The sequence below is a fragment of the Hydra vulgaris genome, chromosome 02 (genome assembly GCF_038396675.1).
Source record: "Hydra vulgaris chromosome 02, alternate assembly HydraT2T_AEP".
NCBI classification, from domain to species: domain Eukaryota; kingdom Metazoa; phylum Cnidaria; class Hydrozoa; order Anthoathecata; family Hydridae; genus Hydra; species Hydra vulgaris.
Window position 1 is genome coordinate 63,857,501 of NC_088921.1, and position 25,014 is coordinate 63,882,514.

Consider the following 25,014-nt stretch of genomic DNA (forward strand, 5'->3'; position numbering starts at 1 on the left):
AAAATATTTCTGGAGCAACAATTATTTTTTTTTTTACAGAAAGTTTGAAACAAGTTAAAATCTAGAGGGCAAGAAAAATTTCAGAAATGTACAATTTTTACAGTTTTTTTTTAAATAATAAATCATTAAATAATAACTCATTTACTACCATTTTTACTAACTTTAAAGAATGCCTAATAAGCTCGAGCAAAAGTTCTATACAAAAAAAATTTTAAGATGAAAATGATAAGGTGTGAAGATGTCTTTTCACAATTTATTGCTTATTGAATATAATTAAAACAATCCCTGGTACAATGCATGGTAGCAAATAAGTTAAATAATTTTATCTTTGTAAAAAATTACCATAAACAATAGTCCACCGTTGGAATCATATTTGTAATATATCTTCTTAGTAAAACCAGATCATAAATCGATGATCTTATGATGGCCTTGAGATGGACCAATTTTGTATCCAAAAGTTCTGTTTTAACTTTTTTCAATTTGATTTTTATAATTTGCATAAGAACAAAAAATACTTTATCATTTTATGCATTTTATTAAAAAGTTTCAAAACAAAACAAAAATATATTTAACAAATATAATTAATAAAGACAATCACAATATTAAAAATATTTTAAATATGCACACTAATTGTTTATTACAATTAAACAAAAAATTCTTTAAAGAAATCTGAAATTTGATTATAATTGAGTAATTATTTGAATTAGCTAATAATAATCTGTCTTATAAGTCATAAAAATGTTAAGATAGCGGCTTTAAAAATTCTAAGATTTTTCAAAAAAATATATATGATTTAATAATTCAACAAAATAAAGTTGTGATTATAAATTTAGTGCACATATAGAATATTATTACTTTTTGGTTTTAAATGTTTAAAAAAAAAATCTATTATACATGTTTTAGTTTTTAAGTGTAACTTAGGAATGTCAGTGGATTTTAAATGCTGAGTTCTTACTTGAACGAAAGACAAATTAGAATTATAACAAAATAATTTAGTTGAACTTTTTATATTAAACATGAACTAACTTAAAATAAAACTTGATATATAAAAAACATGCTTATAATATGAAACAAAATACCTTTATTAAAAATATTACTACAAAAGAAAAATTTATTCATATATCTTGTTGATACTGTTTTAATATTACAAAAAAAAGTTAAATTATCGATATATACTTTTGTTTTTCCTCAACTTGTTGAAGAATTTCACTTAATTTATTTCGACGAATCTTCCATAAGTTCTTATCAAAAGGAATTTCACTGCGACTTATAAGCTCTAATGCATTTGCATAATCTTGCTCCTTACAAAAACTTCCTTGCTCAAGTATTGTGTTTAAAATTTCTTCTGGAGTCAAGTTAAGCAACTCAAAATACTTTCTTGCCATGTCTAAATTTAAATCTCTCCGTGATGTTATATTAGCTAGCTCCTGCTGAATGGTAAAAATATTTTGACACATTTTTTTAACACCATTTCGATTAATTTTTTTAATATAACTTGTGCTTGCAATGATTATAGCAGCTAACAGATAACCCAAGCCATCAAACAAATAATGCATTTTAACTGGAGACAATGCACCTGAACAAGAATCTTCTATATCTCTAAGATCCTTTGCTAACTGTGGTATTTGGGGATCCACTTCAATAGAATCAATATTACATACAAAACTAGACTCTCTAGTTGCTTTTCCAATAAAATAAAAACAATGACACCTTATTTCTAAATGTAATAAAAGAAGACAGCTTTCTGACATATCTTTAAACTTTTCCCCTATGTCTTTTATTAAAGTTAATAAATCATCATTTACCCAATTCCTTTCTACAAATGAATCTGAAACAGTTAGTTGAGATTTAGCTGAAACTTTTGAATAAAATGTTTGTATCTTTTCAGATAACCACTCTAAACTTTCTTGAAGATTTGCTAGAGATTTCAGATCAAGCACATCAAGAATTACTTGATTTTTCTCAATTTCAGATCGTTCCAGATTACTTATTAGCAATGACGATTCTCGATCTTGGAGCTTTCTGGTAGTTTCAAAGTCTTCCTCTTCATCCCACTTCAAATTTTGTTGATTTTTCAATCCAATCCAATTAGGTAATGACATCAATAAACGCTTGATATCATCATCTTTAACCCAGTTAACACTAATTATTCGAGATGCTTTACCATCTCCCTCTCGATAAACTACACCCTTATATTCATTATGGCAAGATTCAAAGTATGCAGATAATGTTTTAATAACAATGTCAAGAATCTCACGTGAATAACTAGGGAGTATTTTTGTTAGATCAAGCAACTCCTCCATGATATTATAAACAACAAGACTGCCTTTTAAAATAGGTCTTGAAATATCCAAGTTCTTTTGAGCTTTTAAATCACATAAATTCCTTAGAGCATCGTGACCTTTTGTTGCTGCAGTTGTCTTTTCAGAAACTTCATAAAGAAGTTGATCTAAAAATACTTTTTCTACAAAGTTAGTTACAAAATGGTACAAAACACCAGAAGAACCCAAAGTGGAGTTTGTTTTTAAATCAATTTCTTTTATGAAATTCATCACTGGAACAAATATAGTTGTTATATTTCTTGCATGTGGTTTACATAATAGTTGTGGAGGATTCCATACAACAAAGTCAGTGTAACTATCTTCAGATAAACCAGAAGCTATGTCCTGCTCACGCATATAACTGTGAATTGCTTCTGCTGATGAAGAGCATTCAAACTTAAATAATTGTACAGGTTTTATTTTGGGAGCAACACTCATCGGAAGTCTCTTTTTTATAGTAAAAAATGAAGCCACATCACTATCCAATGTACCAAAAGAAGTAAAACCCTGCTGAGGTGCAGAGGAGTTTTGCAAATTAAGATATGGTTGAAGCATATCTTTAATTGCAAACTGTATTTTTGACCATATATCTTCCATTGTATATAGATTTAAATCTTTAGACACCTTCGTTTGTTTAAATGCACCAAGTAAGATGCTATGATTAAAGGCAACACTGCGAAATTTATCAAAAGAAATTTCAAGAAGCTCTAATAATATATTTGAATTGCCCTTAACTGCAAGCTCTTCAATTGTTAAAACTTCTCCAATATCTACAGCACGCTTTGCAACAAAATCTGATGATTTTCTAAGGACCATGAACATATCTCGCTTAATTCGTTCTTTTACCATTTCAACAGCTTCAAACACTTTGTCCATAGAAACTAGTGATCGGACTAGTAAATTAATAAAAAGAGGTACATTCTCCTCAGGATCAAGTTGCAAATCTTCTTGACATTCTTCCAGTATAAAAGTTGGTACTTGATCATTCTTTCTTATTTTTAAATTACTAGGTTTATATGAAAAAGTTCTTTTAAAAGCAGCAACATTTGTTTCTGAAACACCTTTTTTAAACAACTTTTGGGAATCTGAATGAATTTGTTTGCCAATTTCATCCACAACTGCTTCATACAGAAGTGACTTTCTTGCATGTAAACTGGACCGAAGATCACGTAAAGCATCAACATTAACTAACTGTGTATCTAAATTTAAAATAGCTTGGGCTAAAAGATTAGACGCATGAAAATAGTGTTTTCGATGTAAATACCTTTCAAGCTGTTCAGGCACAGCTACAGCTTTTTCAATTTTGTCAAGCAGATTTAATTTTTCGGAACACTCTAAGCCTTCTTGCCAATGAATTTTTAAGTCATCTCGGTTGCAATACAGCAATGTTCTGCATAGTAACAATTTTTCATGTAGAACTTTAATGCGATTTCTACTAACAGATATTCTTGTTATAACTGAGCCAAATGACTGAACTGTTTTCTTTAAATGATCTTGATTTGCTTCAACAAGCTCAATGAGTTTTTCATCAGCTATCTTTAATTGTGATTGTAGCTTTTCTTTTTCTTGCTCCCTCCTTTTTGCATCATCAGAAACTGATAACTGTTTAATTACACTACTTAAAAGTGCTACAGAACTTTCAGCAGTAGACATAACAGCTACCAATTAATTTGCAATAACTTTTTTTTTTAACTTAAAAGCTAAAACACAAGCAGAGTATCATCAGTATAAATTAAATATAATATCATATTCATTCATATAATTTTTATATTCACTAGTAAAGCTATTAAATCAAATAATCAACAAAGGACAAAAACATCTTTTTTACATATATGTTGATGTGTTGAGACTATTATAACCACGTATTCAAAAATATTTAATTGATTAAAAAAAACCCACTTTAAACTACTAGAAAAAGCATTAGCTTGATTATTCTGTCAATCACCTTTTATTATTTAAGTCAACCACCCTTAATTATTTCCTTAATTATCACCCTTAATTACTTCTATTAATATAATTTAACCATTAATATAATTTAACTATTAATATAATTTAACTATTAATATAATTTGGTTCAATGAAAAATGTATGTCAAGCAAAATAACAACTTCAAAAAAAGTTTTAATTTCTGAAAAGATTTGTAACAAAGTAATACAAAAAATATTTAGCACTAGAGGTCTTTCAATTTTTTCATCAGTAGTGCTATTTTAAGTGTTGTTATGCAAAAAAAAAAACATTATATTTTGCATAACAGCACTTAAACTAGCATTACTGACAAAATCATTGAAAGGCCTCTAGTGCTAAATATTTTTTGTAATATTTTGTTACAAATCTTTTCAGAAATTAGAACTTTTTTTGAAGTTGTTATTTTGCTTGACATAAATTTTTCGTTGTGTGTTTGTGTTTATAAATAAATAAATAAATAAATAAATATATATATATAAATATATACATAAATATATATATATATATACACACACACACACACACACACACACACACACACACACACACACACACACACACACACACACATTAGGGTTATGACTTTTTTTAAACCCCATGCTCCTGTACTGTAGTTTGATTAATTTTTACCTAAAAAACACAAAATGAACTGATGATTTTGACATAAAATCGATTTTTCAATGGCGTGGTGAACATTTTTCAAAAGATATGCAAATAATAGTTCATTTCATGCTTTTTAGGTAAAAGTTCATCAAACTACAGTACAGGAGCATGAGGTTGAAAAAAAGTCATAACACTACATATATAAGTCAAAAATTTTTTTTTTTGGCTATAGCATAAAAAGTTGTCTTATTGGTCCAATATCAAGGAACCATAAAAGTCTTTAAATTTTGAGCTCAATAAGTACCTGCGGTTAGTGCAGTCAATTGGTGCAAACTTTGTGCTATTTGGGGTAAAATCATGAAACTTGGTGGACATTCGGACATTAAAACATTTGTTTTAAGACTCAGACCCACTTTCAAAATGACCATAGATGGTCTCCATGAAAACTAGCACCTGTTCACAGCAACAAAATTTTGAAAAATAAAAAAAATTTCAATAAAAATGTAGCCAAAAATATAAAAGTTCTATAAGGAAAAAATTAACTGATAACAAGTTAGAGGGCTTTAAAAGGCTATAAACCCAGGTGGTATAATAGATATAAAGAACTGCTTGCAAAAATAAATTAAAGAACTGCTTGCAAAGAAAAAATTTCCTTCGATTGGGTTAGACCATGATAACAAGCAAAATAACAAACGCATCAAAGGTGAAGGAGGTTTTTTTTTTTATTACAATAACAATAAAATGTTACACTAACAATAAATTATTACAATAGCAATAAAATTTAAGAAGCTTATCTAAAAATGTGAAATTGATTGAAGTTGTTTAGGTAAAATTTGTTTTTTATTTATAAGTGAAACATCCATGCATTAAAAAAAAAAATTTCTAACCTTATTAAGGTGCAATCGGATTGACGGAAGATTCCCAAGAATTACTCCACTGAATGATTTGTGGACCTGAGTTAGCTTGATGCGTAAATGAATTTAAATCAAATTTACCATACGAAGAAAATGATGAAGATGATTTCGTGGAAACAAGTTTAAATTATGAGCAAAATAAATTCATCAGAATCAATTTTCGTCTCAAGTTACGAATTTAGTTGATGTAATTTCATACAATGGGTAATCCATTTAAAGAAGTGAGCCTAGATCTTTTTGTGCTTGATACCCATGATATCAAAGAGAAATGGTAAATAATGTTAATTCAATTGAGAATTTTAGAGAAATAATATTCAACCATTTTTTTCCAAACGAGAATAAAGGAGTGTAAGGAGTCTATCTTCAATCCAATAAAACGAAATAAGTTACCATTTTTTAGTTAGTCAATACAAAAAGGAAGTTAAAAGATCAATTGCAAATATCTATACTCAAAAGAACTCCCGATTGTTTTTGCAACTGTACATTTCCTACCAGATCCAAGATGGCAGCCTTAACAATTTTTTTGCTCACAAAAACCACAATTTTCCACCTCTCTTAAAAGATGGACTGTTACTCAGTGGAAATAAATCAGATCTTTTAATTTGTTTCAATGATTTGCACAGCGCACTTAAAAATAAATCCATAGTTAAATGTTTGATTATTGATGGAGCTGTAGTTGTAAATATTTTATCACCCAACAATTGTGAAACTTTAAAAGATTATAAAGGTATTCCAGAAATTCATTTTGGAACAGTTACAATCGTATGCAAGAGTTGATATTATTTGGGACTTTTACACAGATAACAGCCTTAAAGAATCAGCAAGAGTCAAAAGAGGACAAGGTATTTGTTGTTGTGCATTGCCCGAATAAAAAATTTCAAGTAATTGGCAGTCATTTCTTCGCGTCGATCAAAACAAAAATAATTTATTTAAGTTCCTTTCGTTTTATTTTCAAAAAAAAGGAGGTTTACTAGACGCCATACCCACTAAGCAAGACGCTTTGCAACTGAATATTTCTAGCTGTCTACAAGGCTTCGAATTGCTGGGCAAAATCATTGTATAAGAATCCATCATTCCCTAATCTATGTGGGTGGGGTTAGATTATGGTAGACAATACTGACGAAATTGTTTAGATGACAATTTTTAATTAAAATGTTTAAGCTCCTTCATGGTTCACCATCAAGAGTTATCCTTCTTGTGCAGATGGTGCAAAGAACTGTTTTTACTAAAGAAGTTTCATGAGCTCGGAGCAAAAGATTAAATAATATTGGAACCTATGTTGCAGAACAACAGCTACTTTGACTACTGGTAAAACATTCTTCTTTCTGGTGTTTGTGACAATGATGATTCTGTGTGACATTTCTGTTGTGACAAAATAATTCATTTGAGAAGCTCTTCATATAGTTCTTCTGTGGGAGTTTTTGATAAGTCAAGCATCAAGTTGAACGCCAATGCTTTGACTTACATTGATATGACTGACTGGAATACAGCTTACCTCACACCACCACCATTGTTAGCATTGTCATTCTCAGGCAGTTGAGTGTGCTATTAAATATAATTCAACAGCAAGCTCAATAGTTTTTGAATATGAATCGTGACAAGGGATGATTTTACAGTGTACTGCATCAAGAACAGACCTACCTATTGTTAACTGTAAATTAGGCTTAATGTAAAATATGTTTCATTATATTGTGCCACTGAACTATCTAGAACTTTAATTTTTATGTTAAATTTAAGTTTCAGGTGTGGCCTTTGTATCATAGTATGTGATCGATAGATTTCTTATATTTTTAGCTGTAAACCTTTAAAGGTTGAATTTTTGCGGAAAAATTGCAAGTACAAGACACCTATTGCTTTAAATGTTTCCAAGCTTGACACCTATAGCAACTTTTTTGAAAGAAATTTATGACCCACCCTTATATATATATATATATATATATATATATATATATATATATATATATATATATATATATATATACACATACATGTATATACATTCCTTTAATAACTTTTAATCACTTTTAATAACTTATTAATAACAATAAAAACATGTTCAAGACTTAGATAAAGTAGCATACCTCAGGGTGCGACAAATCATTTGTTTTTTTTAATGAACGCTGACATTCGTATCTTTATTTAATGGTGACATATCTCTTATATGACCTATCTCTTGAATGTTAGATGTTTATTTAACGTCAAATTGAAGAGATATGTCATATAAACGATTTTTTTCTATATAATTTTTTAAGCATTTGCAAAGTGCACACAAATTAATGATAATTAATATGCAATGACCAAATGATTAGGGTGACCATTGTCGCGATTTTTACGTAGGAGAATGCAGTTCCAAACTAATTATCATTAGTTTAGCATGGCCCTCCTAGGTAAAAACCAATGCAATGGTCACCTACTACTAATCGTAAACTGTTATCCATTGATATTAAATAGTGAATATTTTTCAATCTAGTTTGTTAAATTTATTTACTAATAAAAAAACATATAAACATGAAGAAATTAAAATAAAAGGAACTAAAAATTAAAAGTTGCTTTTCAAAAAGTTGTTTTCTGAAACTTTTAAAAATAACGTCATATTAAGTATTTAATAATCAGTTAATAAAAATATCCTACTATTGGTGTTGTTAAATGCACAATTAAAAAATGAAAACCATAATAAACATATTAATTCTATATATTCTATTAGATTATATAATAAGGGTGTTCAAAAAAATAAAATTTTCAAAACGCGAATACACAAGAAGCCAAACTTGGGGCAAATATTAAAAAAATGCGATTACAAAAAAAAATCAAAAAATATTGACGTTTACCTTGTGCTTAAGCAGCAAAATATCCCGAAAAATGCCCAAATTGTTCCTAAATTATTTGGCTTTGAGCGCAAGGCAAATCTCAATATTTTAAAATAAAATAAAAATTTCCCATAAGTTATGCAAAAAAAAAATTTTTTTTTTTTTTTTGCATATTTGCGCAAAATTCTTTTTTTGCGCATTTGTGCTGAAATATTTTTTTGTGAAATTATTTTTTAATATAATCAATAACTATGAAAAACTAGGATACACAACAATCTAAAAAAATTATGATCACATTAGAAAAAATTATTTTACAAAATATTGAGATTTACCTTGCGCTCAAAGCCAAATAAGTTAGGAACAATTTGGGGCACTTTTCAGTTTATTTTGCCTAGTAAGGTAAATGTCAACATTTCTGGAATTTTTTTTTGTAATTGTATTTTTTTTATACTTGCCCCAAATTTGGCTTCTTGTGTATTCGCGTTTTGAAAATTTTATTTTTTTGAACACCCCTATTATATAAATTTCAGCAAAACTTAAAAATTCTTTTCAAATTTTTAAAAATGTTTTTAATATGCAAACAAACATTACTTCATTTTAATAAAATAAGAAAATTTAAAAAAAGAATGCAAAAAAAACGCTTATGCATGGTTTCTTTTAAAGTAATAATTTTTTAAAGTGCGTTTTAAATTTTAGTAAAAGATTTTTTTTTATTAAAAATATGTGTTTTTTGTAATAAACAAAATGCTATCAATCACATAATTATTTGGAAAAAGAATTGCTGAAATAATGCCTTCATTTTTAAAAATTTTAGGTGAGCACTAATATTTGCATAAGCTAAAGTAAAGAAATGTGATACTTGTTTTTTGGTCTTTTTTAACAAGCGTTTGCACATTCGTCAATTTGTCGAGTTAATGCATAAAACATGACGAAGTTGGTGAAAAAAAAAACAATTATTTTCAATTTTTAGTTCATAAAAATGATTTTTTATGAACTAAAAATTGAAACTATTTCTAAAAAATTATGTGGATGTAAATGTTTACATTATTGCAAGAGGCAAATGAAATTTTATATTTAATAATTTTATTATGCAACAGAATCAATTTTTAAATAACCTAGACAAATTTTTAAGAACTTTTAGATTTAAAAAATTTCAAAAATTTCAATTAATGAATAAAGAGGTATTGACTACTTCACTATTTATAAAATTACAAAATAGTAAACAATAGTACACAAGTATTCTAATGTCAAAGACATTATTACATAAGTTATTTAATTAGATACTTTACATCTATTATTATTTCAATAAAAAATCTTGTAAAATACTGAATACTCAATACAATTATGTTATTTGTTTCATTTTAGGGGTCGCCAAAAATTATGTAATGTTTTAGGGGAGAGGGGGAGGGGCGGATAAGCGATTTTATGACAATTTGTTACGAGGGGAAGTTAGAATAAGGCAACGCTAACATTGCTAGAACGGAGAAAATTATATTTATAAAATAATATTTTTGCATGTATATATCTGAAAAATAACTAATTAAAATTGGGATCATGTTTAGGATGGCGATGTTAATTTATACAATTTTACACGGAACTATTGGGGTGAAAAAAAAAAATTAAACAGACGGAAAAGTACTAATTAATTAACTCAAAGAAGCTCAAAAAACTATAGACATTATTATATATAGAATCATTTGAAAAAAAAATTTATTTAAAAACTTTGACATATATATAATTCTGGCATATATAAAACTGGCCGAATGGTCACACACGAGCAGTGAACGTCTGAGGGAATAAATGAAGTACATTAGAATAAAGGAGAATTATTCTTTGAACAAAGCATATTTTGACAGTTGTCAAGACAAAATTAAAGATTAATAGAGGAATATTTAAAAATAAATAAGACAGACAATGCACCTAAACAGTACTAACAATAATAATAAACAATAAATTGTTTTATAAACACTAATATTAACGAAGATATACAAAAAATATGTCACTAAACAAAAAATAAATAAAACAAAAAATTGATTATAAAAATAAAAAGAATGCATCCAGCAATGAAAGGCCTCAGAATGGAAAAAAAGCATTAATGCAAATGTGTAAACATAATTTGTGTAGTGATTAAGTAATAAACATTTCCTCAGAGTTGCATATATAATTACTGACGTTTCGATGAGGATCAGCACTTATAACTAATTTATCCCGTCAGACAAACGTCATCGCCACTAATGCTTTACCCCGAGACTTACGCCTAATCCGTACTGCAGTAAAAAAGGATTCACTACAAATAGCCAGAACCCAACTATACCCAAATTTGTAAAACACTAATATTTTTTGATGATATGATGTAAAAAGTGTAGATCTACTGTTCAATATAAATAAAAATAACTAAATAAACCACTTACCTTACCACCGGTAAGAAACACTAAGCACAATAAATTAAAATTCTAATAAAAACACCAGAAAAAAACTAAAACAACTAAAGTATGCAAACAAAAAATACTAATGAATTTTACCCTAAGACCTTTAGGGAGGAGGGGGAAATTGTTGTGTATATTAGGGAGGGGGAGGGGTCAATAAGATGTTATGATGCATTATGAGGAGGGGTGGGTGAGTGTAAGGGGTTCAAAAAATGTCAAAAATTTTGTGATGTAATTTATGGACAATCCCTTAACTAAAAAGAAGATTTTTTTAATGAGTGAAATAACATAATTGTATTGAATACTTAGCTATTAACCAAAAAAAACTAGTTTCACATTTTGGCTAATTCTTTACTACTTCAATAGTTTAGTTTATGTCAAATAGTAAGAAGAAAACAATTATTATTATTTTAATGAAGGATATAGTCTAATATTATTTAATATTGGATATAAAAAATTAATAACAACAACAATAATAACAATATAAATAAAAATAATAATAATATATAAACACACTCTTGCTTGGTAAACTTCAATTCTTATCATAATCTGTCAACTTTAAGAAAAGTTAAAAAAACTGTGAAAATTTTGAAATTTGAGAATACTTTTTCTATAAATTATTAGACTGCTTCCCAAACCAAGACCCTCAGTTGATGTTTGTACACTCCACTAGACCTATCCTTGATAGGTAATGGGTACACTTGATTGCACCTATCCCAAGATAGTCATTAAACGTATTTACACTCCGATGTGCTAACCACTAAATAAACCAGTCAATAAAACAAAAATTGAAAAAAAGTTTGAAAAAAAGAAGAACATTCTGAATCAAAAAAAAGATTCAAGTCAATGGAAGGGGCATAATAAACCAATAAGATTTTTTTATTCGTAAATAAAATTGATTCAAAAATTAGCATTTACAAAAAATTATGCACAAAAACTTGTATAAGTATTGTCTATTATTTTCATAATAGGGTCAGATCATTATATTTCAACCAATTTCAAGAAAACTTTGTGGGGTACCATCTCTGATTTTCCTGATATTTACATATCATTATCTAAATGATGTAAATAGGTTAAATGTGCAATTTCAGAGTTCCAAGTGCAACGGTTTAGAAATTATAGCCTTACAAACACTCTCAGGTAGCCCCCCTCGGTTCCTTGAATGGTAAAAATAGACAACTTTAAGGCCTTATAACTTTTTCTAACTTTCAGCAAGTGGCTCATTTTTTCTAGAACTATTTTCTAGATATTTCTGTCTTAAAATTTGTGATTTTCATTAGCTTGTATCATGTTAGAAAAAAACTACAGCCTCCTAAACTTTGGAAAAATTCTGAAAAATGCTAAATAAAGGCAAAATGAAGTTAACCGGAATATTTTCTATTCATCAACAAGTCCTTACATGTTAGTTTTCTAATTAGCTACAATGGTCTACAACAAATTGGCAAAATATAAGCAGCTTGTTACATTTTAGAAATCAGTTTTATCTAAAAATATATAGTCCACTTTACTAAAAAGTCCCATTTTCAGCCATTTGGGGATGGCTCGTAAATTTTTCTAACACTTTGTATTGATCTGATATTAACAGCAAATAAGGCCATTAGATCTAACTATATAAAAATGTAAACATCACAAACTTGTCATGTTCACAAAAAAAATGGCAGCATTTTTTATTAACCCTATTTTTCAATTATCAGGGCTGAATAGTGTTATTGGAAACCATTGCCTCTCCAACCTGCTTTCTGGCCCATGTGAGGGATGTAGCCTATCATAAGTCATTTCTTAAAAAAAAAGAGATATGGTTGGTTACTTTCTCCCTGATCTGGACTTTATACCGGATAGGAGCACAACTAAAGGGGTAATAACTATATAGAGCCTGCATTATCTTTAAAAGGTGACACTCAAAAAAAATTTAGTTAATCATAAAACTGCGATTTAATCTTTATTATGATGATTTTTTTATAGTTGATTGAATTGCTAATAATTCAAGGCAATAGTAGGACAGTGGGTTCATACATTACTGGCAATATGAAGTATAACAAGACTAATCAAGCCATTACAATATTGATTTAATGTTTTGTTTAAATAAGTTTTTTAACAAAGTATGAGTTTCAATTTTATTAGTTAATTTTAACTATTTATCTAAAAATGCAATGATTCTATATAATATACCCTTTTGCAAATGTAAATATATAAGCATTTATAACTCAAAATAACTTACCTTGATATTTTTCTGTTCAATAAACTTTGCTATTGCAGTTTGTTTCCATTTTTTTCATTACATTATTTGTATGTGTTTTTAATTGTTGGATCTTATGTATGTATGTATGTATACATATATACATACATACATACATATATACATACATACATACATACATACATACATACATACATACATACATACATACATACATACATACATACATACATACATACATACATACATACATACATACATACATACATACATATATATATATATATATATATATATATATATATATATATTATATATATATATATATATATATATATATATATATATATATATATATATATATATATATATATATATATATATATATATATATATATATATATATATATATATATATATATATATATATATGTAATCAAATCATTATTGAACTTACTTCTCCTATATAACTTCATAGAAAATTATACATAAGAAGGTTCAATAATATTTCATCTTAATTAAATTTATTAGATAAACATGAATACTTGTTCAATTGGTATTGAACTAAAGTTAGATTGTCATAAAAATACATACTGCAGTCAGTCTGAAATTTCAGAAATAGTAAATGAAGATAAATACCTGCTGACCTTAAGAACTGGAATAAGAAATATTCATTTGCATACAATTTGCACTCACCATAGGTTACAATTTATTAATTACTATTCAACATACCATAAATCATGTTGTGACCCATTCTCAATTCATTCAAAGATTGTTAAAGGAAACCTGACAACTGTCACTCTGGAGCATAATCAACTGGACTGTAATTTAATTCTAATTTAATTGTCATAAAAATACATACTGCAGTCAGTCTGAAATTTCAGAAATAGTAAATGAAGATAAATACCTGCTGACCTTAAGAACTGGAATAAGAAATATTCATTTGCATACAATTTGCACTCACCATAGGTTACAATTTATTAATTACTATTCAACATACCATAAATCATGTTATGACCCGTTCTCAATTCATTCAAAGATTGTTAAAGGAAACTTGACAACTGTCACTCTGGAGCATAATCAACTGGACTCTAATTTAATTCCTGGGAAAAAAATATGTTTTGTTGTGTAAGAAAAATCAAGAATGTTGAAGAAGTTGACAAGAGACATGATCCAGATTACATATCACCTGATAACTCTGTCACACAAATTGATACTATAAATCCTTGTCTTGTTAAATTTGGTGTGTCTCCTATTAAAAGATCATCCAGCATGAGTATGCTACAAATAGACAATAAAATAAAAAAGAAAGTTAAGTTGCTAAATGAATCATTGAATGCATCTGAACGAGATGAGCTTCAAATTAGTATGCTCAAAAGTTCCTCTTTAGATTTTATTGTAGAACAGCTTAAACAAAAGTTTCGTAATGAGATCAATATTTCACAAAAAATAAAATTGCTCACTTTAGCTCCAGTCCATTGGACTATTCAGGAAACAATAAATGAATTTAAAACAACACAATATATGGTGAAGCAAGCTAGAGCTTTGCGGGATGTTAAAGGAACCCTTGGTGAGAGATCAACAGACATAAGAAATCCTAAAAAATTGACTACTGAAGTTGTAAATCAAATTGTCAACTTTTATGAGGATGATAGTAACAGCAGGTTATTGCCAGGAGCAAAGGATTACATTAGCATAAAGACAGTTGATGGTAGACAGCACATTCAGAAACGACTATGCAATCTTTCAGAACTTTACCAGAAATGGTTAGAAGAATCAAAATCTAATGGTGTAGTAAAGGTGGGACTGACATCATTTGCTCTTTTAAGGCCACAACATTGTATTGTTGCAGGAAAATCTGGCACGCACACAGTCTGTGTTTGTATTGACCATCAAAATCCAAATCTTATGGTTAAATCATTAAAAAATGAAATAAAGTCAAAAGATCTGATGGCCTTGGCTGTATGTTCAATAGAAAATAAACCATATGTTTCATGAGTGTGAGAAGTGTCCTGGAAAAAAGAGAATTGAAAAAAAGTTAAATGAAATGTTTGGGGATTCAGCAAATGAAATAACTTATAAGCAATGGTTGAAGACTGATAGATGCTCCTTGGAAACTATAGTTAAAAGTCCTGATGAGTTTCTAGAAGAGTTAACAGACAAGTTATATAACCTCACAAAACATCATTATGTCAGCAAATCACAGACATTCTTTTCAAACCAGCTCAAAGAAAACATGAAGCCAAATGAATGTATTATGCAAATGGATTTTGCTGAAAATTTTTCATTTATTATACAAGATGAAGTTCAGTCATCCTATTTTTCCAAAAATCAAGCAACTCTCCATCCATTTGTCATATATGTGCTATCTTTAAATGGAAACCAATCACCAGAAAGCAAATGTTATTGTGTTATATCTGACAATCTAATTCACAATACTGAGGCAGTTTTCAGTTATGTTTCCAAAATCATACAAATTCTGAAAGAGGAATATCCACAAGTTCAGAAGATCAATTATTTCACTGATGGTGCAAGCAGCCAGTATAAAAATAGGTTAAATTTTCATATTACAATATTTTTAAAAAATTTTGATAACAATTACCTATTCTAGACAAACTATTTTCAGCCCTTGAAATGATGTTTTTGAAATTGGATACAAAATTGATAATCTTTAACTGAATAGGTTTTTTTCTTATTGTATTTTAAGTTTAATTTGAAAAACCTGTGTTTTCATGAAAAAGACTATGGACTAAAAGCAGACTGGCATTTTTTTGGGACTGCACATGGAAAAAGTGCATGTGATGGAATAGGTGGTACAGTGAAAAGAGTTATTCATAACCTATCCCTTCAAAGGCCAATTGGCAATCAAATTTTGACACCGAGGGACATGTTCTTAGTTGCTAAAGAAAAAATTAAAAACATCAGGTATATATCATGCTATTGTCAAAGTGTATGTATATTTAGGTTATGATATTTTTTCAAATAATTGATGTCTAGTATCCTATATCATAATAGGCATTTAAACAAAAATAATAAAAATAACGTATGAATGTTTAGTTATAAAAAATCAAATAGTATAGAAAAGGATTCCTTAAAACAAGACCTTACTAAATACATATTTGGAAATAGAATTATGATTTATGTTAACTCTTTTACAGATTTATCTACATTTCTGAAACCGAAACAGCTGCTATTACACATGAAGTGCTTGCTAAACGATTTGAGAATGTTCCTGCCATCAAAGGTACTCGCTCATACCATTATTTCTCACCTCAATCATGCTGTTTAAAAGCTTATGTAACATCAATGAGCAGTACATTTGACTCTTTTCACATGGTGGAAGATACTTGCATTAATACACAAAAATCGATGAATACTGATATCAATATTAATGATTGGGTATTAGTGAATTATTTTGGTGAATTCTTTCCTGGAAAGATAACTGATTTTAAAGGTGACACAGTTTGTATTAGCTGTTTACAAAAAGCAGGCAATTATTTCAAGTATCCAACAACCACAGATATCCATTGGTATCCAGTTAGTGACATTATTGCCACGTTACATGACCCTGAGCTCAAAAACACTAGAGGATTTTACTCTTATCTTATTAAAAAAAGGATGAAATGAATTATCATATATAATTATCTCAACTACATTATTATGTATTGCCATTATTAAGGGAGAATACAAGAATTTTGTAAAAAAGATAACTATGCTTTTCACATAAACAACAATGTTGGGCTAGAAATGGTTTTTATAGCAATTATATAAAATTTTGTAAAACAAATTACAGAAAGTGGGTTACATCCCTCACATGGGCCAGAAAGCAGGTTGGAGGGGCAATGGTTTCCAATAACACTATTCAGCCCTGATAATTGAAAAATAGGGTTAATAAAAAATGCTGCCATTTTTTTTGTGAACATGACAAGTTTGTGATGTTTACATTTTTATATAGTTAGATCTAATGGCCTTATTTGCTGTTAATATCAGATCAATACAAAGTGTTAGAAAAATTTACGAGCCATCCCCAAATGGCTGAAAATGGGACTTTTTAGTAAAGTGGACTATATATTTTTAGATAAAACTGATTTCTAAAATGTAACAAGCTGCTTATATTTTGCCAATTTGTTGTAGACCATTGTAGCTAATTAGAAAACTAACATGTAAGGACTTGTTGATGAATAGAAAATATTCCGGTTAACTTCATTTTGCCTTTATTTAGCATTTTTCAGAATTTTTCCAAAGTTTAGAAGGCTGTAGTTTTTTTCTAACATGATACAAGCTAATGAAAATCACAAATTTTAAGACAGAAATATCTAGAAAATAGTTCTAGAAAAAATGAGCCACTTGCTGAAAGTTAGAAAAAGTTATAAGGCCTTAAAGTTGTCTATTTTTACCATTCGAGGAACCGAGGGGGGCTACCTGAGAGTGTTTGTAAGGCTATAATTTCTAAACCGTTGCACTTGGAACTCTGAAATTGCACATTTAACCTATTTACATCATTTAGATAATGATATGTAAATATCAGGAAAATCAGAGATGGTACCCCACAAGCCATTGGTTGAAATGTAATGATTTGACCCAATAATAAAACTATAATTTACTCTCATTTAATTCCAATCTTTATAAATATTTTGCAGAAAATATAAGTTTAAGCAGGAATTTTTTTTTTTAACGATATTTCATATATTAGTAAAGATTTCGAGAAAATTATATTTTTGTTAAAATTGTTAGTAATATTGTTGTTATAATTGTTTTTTAAGATAATCATAATAATATGCATATTCCTTCAAGTCCCAGGCTTCTAATTGTTAAAACATTTTAAAATAAAAAATCACACACAGAATTGGAAATTTAATAATATGATAAAAACCTAACTTAATAATATGATAAAAATATAACTTCTTTTTTTTTGGTAATTCTACCTGATAAACGCCTAGGTTTGCCCATGGAGGTAGTTTACATATAGGTATGTTGAAAATAAAACTACATATAGGCACATGTGTAAAAATTTTAAACTGTTTATATATATATATATGATTATTCTATATAATTAGAAAGAGGCTAAAACTAGTATTTCAATAGTAAAAATTTCATAAAAAAATAATTATACAAAAAATTGTCTATTTAACTATATAATTTGATTATACTGGAAGAATTGCTTAATAAAACAACAACCAATTTAGAATGTCATGTTTGGATAATGGTGGTCTGGTTGTGGAATTTTGTTGTTAATTGTGCAATATTTTGCTTCATTTACAATATTTTAACTTAGGTACCTATTTTACTACAAAAAATTAAGTGTCTTCTGCATAATAAAAAAAATTATGTGTCTTCTGCATAATTTTTTCAATAAAAATAAAAAGTGTTTTTTTTGTTTATGTCGTAAAAAATCTTGTGTAAATAAACCTAACAATTTTTTATATAAATTGAATTAATTTATAAACCTTGTTTAAATAAATTTAAATAAGGTTTAAAAATTTATAAAAACCTAAATCTTTGTGTACAACTATAGCTATATCAGTCGATATATAACTGCCCAAATCTAAATGTGCACAACTATAGCTATATCATTTGATTTTTGTATGCATTGATGAACTTTTTCAATGAAACTTTGAAAAATAAAGATAAATAATAAATATAACTAAAAATAACCATAATAATAAATGAAAAAATAAAATTACTTAAAAATAAAACAATAAAACTCAAAATCTCCCTGATGAGGATTTGAATTTGCAGCCTTGTCAGTCGCGTTTCAAAAGAAAATAATTTTTATATTCACAGTACTATGCAAATATATAAATGTCATAAAAATTAAAACATTTTTCACTTACAAATAAGGTTTTTGCTATTTAAACATTATTTGTACATGAATACAAATAATTACTTCTTTTTATAAAGTCACTTAGTTAATATTTTGAAAAATAACACAACAAAATACATCTTGAACACATATACCATACACGTCATGATAAAATAGTCAAATATTTTGATTACAAAATGATTGCTGTAAATCGACTGTTAAGCAATGATTTTGATGTACATACTATATGTTTTACAACTATTAGTTTCATGCTATTCACAATCATCAGGTATAAAATCAGTTAATGAAATTAATTACTCAAATAAAGGGATATTATATTTTATCTGATGATTGCAACTAGCATAAAAATTAGAGTTGTAAAATTGTGTAATTTTATTTTTTAACAAATACATATTATAGCTCTAATTGAATTCATTAAGGCTTAATGTATGATTTGGCCTCCGTGTAACTCCACATACTTCAAAAGTGCTTAATTTAAGCACTTTTGAAGTATGTGGAGTTACATGGAGACCAAATCATACACAGTTTCTTAATGCCATAAAGAATAATACAGAAAAATGTTTTTTATGGAATGGGGAAAATAGAACTTTCTATTGTATATATTTGTAAAATAAAACTTTTGCCAAAATATCATACTTTCAATTTGTTTCATAATAGGAAACTAAGTATATACCGTGAACAATAATTTTTTTTTCTTGTTAATATATTCTTCTAAAATACATTCTACATTTCTCAAACATTCATAATCTTCTCCAAAAATGCTATCGAAGAGTTCAGTAACCGCGTTAACCCCATCTTCAGGTGTCATGGTTAGATTTTTTTCATTTCGAACGTCTGAATCGTTGTTACTAATTGGTTCGTTAACTTTAGATAAGGTGGTGCTAAATGATAATACGCTAAATACTACTAATAAGCTAAATGGTGTCACGCTAAACTAACCGTGAAATTAAGACGTTGGAGCCAAGTTTTTCCGGGAAATTAAGAGTAGAACGTAGAGAGAAAATCAAGACTCTAATAATCTCATGACATTTAAAGATCATTCCGCTACTAGTCATAATTTCCCAGGGAATTAGTATTTTTATTGGACACCTAATTTCCAATAGTGTGAGATTTTTTTTAGAGACATTTTATCAAACTGTTAATCAAAAGGTTGTTAAACCTTTGGTAACCAGAATATTTCAGAACTGCAGGAGTGTTGGGTCGAATGGAATGTTGCTTTTATTTAACTTGTGTTGTATTTCTTTAACAAAAAATAAATGAATCGCTCAAGGTATTTTTTGTATTTTTTATTCAACGCAAGTATTTTCATTAATAAAAATTTGAAATTTAACTCGAAGGAACATACTAAAGTATTGAACATATGAAAATAATATATAATATAAAATTAAGACACGTTACAAACTTTAATGGAATAAAGTGAATAGCAAGTTTACGATCTTGTTAAGAATGAGAGATACTTGTTGGGTATTTTTGAAAAAAGCTTTCATATATCTGCAACTATAAGAAAATAAATATATTAACATTAAACAAGTACTTAAAAGTAAATCGTAAATCACATTATAAAAATTAAAAATCTATTTTTTAAATCAAAATATGAAAAATTTAGTATTGTTGCTTGAAACATGGACGAGTTTTCTTAGTGTTGGAAAAGGATGTAAGTGAGCGTCTGTAAAGCATTTCACATTGTGATTGCGCGTTTCATTCTTAACAAACGAGCATCAACGAGGGTTTTTCCATCCAATAAAATATTAGCATAACTAAAAGCAAAGACGCCACAATTAAAACTATCGGTCAGCTTATCAACGGGAAGAAATGTTTCTTTAAGTTTTTCATCCTTCACAAGAGGTTGAAAGAGGGATTTTAAACATGTTTTCGAAATCGATGTTAGGTTGTTGCGCAGCCTATCGCACGCTTGAACCCTGCCACTAAAGATAGTCGCCAGAAACTTATATGCAGAAACTTATATGCATGCAGACTTATATATAAGAAAAATAAATATGAACATGCAAAACCACTAATGAAAAACATGCAAATGATGAGTATATATGAAGTTAATATTTACCAACACTTAATTTTTATGTATAAATATAATAACAGCTTGCTTCCAAAAACCTTTAATAATAAATTTACGAAAAATGTTAACAATAATTACTCTCTTAGAATAAACCAATGAAATACTTATAAATTGCCTAGAATTAGAAGCAAGTGTTCTGAATATGGAATAGCATACCGTGGACCGAAACTATGGAACACATTTCAAAAAACTAAACATTTAAATACGATAAAATCATTAAACTCCTTTAAGTTTTTAATAAAAAATGAAATTTTTAAACATTATAAATAATTTTGTAATTTTGTAATTTTTCTAAATGAACATCGAATTCCATTATTCTTAGTTTTTTTATTTGTTTGATTGTCTCTTTTTTTTTTTTTTTAATTTTTTTTTCATATTTAAAACAATGTCAGTATTTTTAAATGACTATTGTTAAAAATAATATTGATACTATATACTTTATTTCTTTAAATTTAAATATTTATGAAAGTTTTTTATCTTTTTATTATATTGGAATTGTACATAGTATTTTTAACAATCTTATTCAATTTTAAACTTGTAAAGCCCACATAGGGGCTCTATGAAAAGATTGTCGTGACTTTAGTAATCCATATCTTCTTTGAGCCCCTGCCTGTTTTTTATAAATCAACTTTTTTTGTATGTAAGTGTTTCTTTGTAATTATATTTTCTTATTATATAAACAGCAAATATATATATATATATATATATATATTAAAAAAAAAAAAAAAGAAACTGGGAAGTATGTCAACTTCTTTTTCTGGCAGTTTAATACCAATTAATACGTTTTAAGGCTACTAAGAGCCTTATAAATTAACTTTTGTCCTGCGTCCATAAGGTTATCGTTCAACTAACCATCTTTACTATCCATGATTTCTCTATCTGTCTTTGTGAGCTTATAGAGCTCATTCTTAAGCAATAAAGACGTAACTTGCAAAGATGATTGATTTGGCTAACACACTTTTGTTTTCCAGAAGATTCGATCTATGGTATACCAGGAATTTTCCAAAGGTTTCAAGATAAGCCAAGAAGATCTCCATTTTTTATCACCGATGACATTTTATGGTTGGCTAGCTAGTCCAATGGATTTTCCAAAAGTTATTGTGAGCTTTTGTGTACTTACAATATTTTTGTTGTTGTTATAATTGGTAGGGTTTCCAAAGGTTTTCACGTATCAATATATATCTTTGGAAATAAGACAAGACTTTTACCTTCAATTATGCGAGTCTACTTTTGACACGTCAATTTGATACTTGCGTAAGTCTAATACTTGTAACCAGGAAAAAAATTCCCCGATTGTTGAAATTCCCCGATTGTTTTTTTTTTAAGTCACAATTTTTTTTTCAGAGATGCTCATAACTGTTAGGAATAAGCCATTTTTGTGAAAACATCCCACCCTTCCAATCAAATTGTTAGTTGTTTTTTAATAACACAATTTCATCCATCTTAATTTCCGTTTTCGACAACTGTCTACGGTCATAATCTCGTTTTTGTTTTTTCTGCAAGGCGGTAATGTTTTTGGCTGCTTTATCGGCAATTTTTGTTCTGACTTTTTTCGCTGATAAAAAAAAAATGGCATCAAAAAATTTAAGATTGAGTGGCTGCTCTTCATCTGCATCTCCTTCTCTGTATTCTTGTTTATTGCTTTCATCTTTTTTCAGGTTATGCTTTGCATAAGTTGGCAAAAATGACTCGCGATTATATAAACGGAGAGTAGTTGGCATAAATGGAGAGTAGTTGGTAGAAGAATGTTGGCTAACGCGATGAGTAAAAAGAATACCTTCGATAATTTGCGTCCACATTTTTCCTCTATTTGGCATTGCTTTAGAGTGTTCAGAACCTCCAATACCTCGGTGCACATCTCTGATAATTTCCATTTGGCGTTTCTTATCTTTGATAACCATTTTTTTCTTAAAAAATAAATGTCTTTCTTTCACCTCAAAGCATTTTATTTCTCTTCGAAAATATGATTTACATCCATAATCACGCTAAGGTATAGTAAAAGGGTATGTTTTATTTCTATATAGATATTCATCTATCTCATCAAAACCAAAATGTTTTCTTTCTTTCGCCACGAAGTAACATTCTTGTGTTTATTTGTGAAAATTGTTTGTTTATTTAAGTAAAAAGTTATATAACATTTTATTTTCAGATGCATTTGCGCTCAAATTGACTTCGATTTACAATAGAATTTTCTTTGTACAAAAAATTACTAGATTTAGGACCTAACTTTGTTCCAATTCCGAGTAAAGTTCTATATATGGATATAATAAGTATAACTGAAACGGCAGCTTTAAAGTTAAAATATTCAAACAAAAATACTGATGCAAATAAACTTAGACAAGATGTACTTCGAGTTTTGAAAATTCATAAACCGGTTTCTACAAATTTAGATAAGGATCAGTTTAAAGCTCTCAAAGAACTTAAGTCTAGCAACACAATTAGTATTTATCCGTTCGATAAAGGATCAGGCTTTGTTCGAATTAATAAAACCGATGCTCTTAAAAAAGATGAAGAACAACTCGGAAAATCTAAAATCATAAACTATGATCCAACTCAAAAACTCCTTCGCAAAGTTCAGAATACTTTACGAAATCTGAAAACAAAGTTTACAAAAAATGAATATAGATCAATTTATCCAAGTGACGCCACTCCTCCACGATTATATGGTGTCATCAAAGCACACAAACCAACTAATAACTACCCAATGCGAATTATAGTAAGCACAATAGGATCACCTACATATAAATTATCAAATTATTTAGTAAATCTCATCCAACCTACCTCCAATCTTAACAAAACAAAACTTCGAAATTCAAAACAGTTTGTTGAATGTGCTCAATCATGGTATATCGATCCTGGTGAATTTCAAGTTTCCTTCGATATTGTTAATCTTTACCCTTCAATACAAGTTAAAGAATCAATCGATATTTTATTAGAACAACTCCGTAACAGTCCTGTCTTTAAATCAAAATTATCTTTTTCAGAAATAAAAATACTTTTAGATTTGTGTTTGTCAAATTGTTATTTTTTACATGAAAACAACATACACACATTGGAAGATGCTGGTCCTATAGGTTTATCATTAATGGTAGTAATGGCAGAGAGTTTTCTACAACATTATGAAGAAAAAGCGTTACTACAGGCACAATATCTTACACCACCAATATGTGTAAAATCATTTAAAAGGTATGTAGATGATATCCATTCCCGTTTTATAAATGAGGCAGAATCAGAACGTTTTCTCGACTTGTTAAATAATCAACACACAAATATCAAATATACAATTGAAAAAGAAAGTGATTCACACACAACAAATTTTCTTGATCTCTCAATAACAAATAACAAATCCGGAGCATATCTTTTTAATATCTATCGCAAAGATGCAATTACTAATGTGCAAATAAAGCCGCATTCTTGTCACGATCCAAAAATAATTTATGGTGTATATAAAGGTTTTATCCAAAGAGCTTTTGCATTATGCAGTAAAGAACACATAAATCATGAATTAAAGTTTCTAACAGAAATGCTTACAGAAAATGGTTATAACAAAAAAATACTTCAAAACATTGTCAAAAAAATAAAAAACAATAAGCAAAATAATCAACAAAACAACAACAATAACATCAATAAACTAGAACCAAATTATATTTCTCTACCATGGGTACCAAAATTAAGTAATCAATTAAAACAGATATTTAAAAGTGTAGGCTATACTCCAGTTTTTAAATCACCAAAAAACCTTCAACAATTAATAACTCAAAAAAACAAGCCTCGACTTCCCAACAACTCTTATCCAGGAGTCTACAAACTGGAGTGTTCGTGTGGAAAGCTCTATGTAGGTGAAACAAAACTCAAGGTTTCAACTCGCATTTGCCAACATTAA

At 28.1% G+C, this 25,014-nt stretch overlaps 3 protein-coding genes across 6 annotated transcripts in view; 1 reads left to right on the forward strand and 2 right to left on the reverse strand.

The window, feature by feature from the left end:
• LOC100212825 (RAD50-interacting protein 1) overlaps nt 1-20,005 on the reverse strand; it is a 45,368-nt gene extending 25,363 nt beyond the window's left edge. For 2 of the 4 annotated variants that reach the window (XR_010636825.1, XM_065791683.1), the window contains exon 1: nt 19,731-20,005. Coding sequence is in view for 2 of the 4 variants with exons in the window: in XM_065791683.1 (XP_065647755.1) it covers nt 19,731-19,865 (135 nt within the window). In the remaining 2 variants the exon portion in view is untranslated. Of the gene's footprint in view, nt 1-342; nt 924-19,730 lie in introns of those variants that run through there. The other 2 variants (XR_010636826.1, XM_065791684.1) reach the window with 1 other exon arrangement.
• Nucleotides 992-4,050, reverse strand: LOC101240947 (exocyst complex component 4). Its single transcript, XM_065791682.1, has one exon. It carries the CDS (start codon nt 3,972-3,974, stop codon nt 1,158-1,160), a length of 2,817 nt encoding a protein of 938 aa, XP_065647754.1. The 5' UTR covers nt 3,975-4,050; the 3' UTR covers nt 992-1,157.
• Nucleotides 20,006-23,388: 3,383 nt separating the features above from the next.
• LOC136076229 (uncharacterized) lies at nt 23,389-25,014 on the forward strand. The gene has a single exon (XM_065789703.1). It carries the CDS (start codon nt 23,389-23,391, stop codon nt 25,012-25,014), a length of 1,626 nt encoding a protein of 541 aa, XP_065645775.1.

Coding starts and splice junctions, on each gene's coding strand:
- LOC136076229 (XM_065789703.1), top strand. CDS start 23,389: ATGGATATAATAAGTATAACTGAAACGGCAGCTTTAAAGTTAAAATAT.
- LOC101240947 (XM_065791682.1), bottom strand. CDS start 3,974: ATGTCTACTGCTGAAAGTTCTGTAGCACTTTTAAGTAGTGTAATTAAA.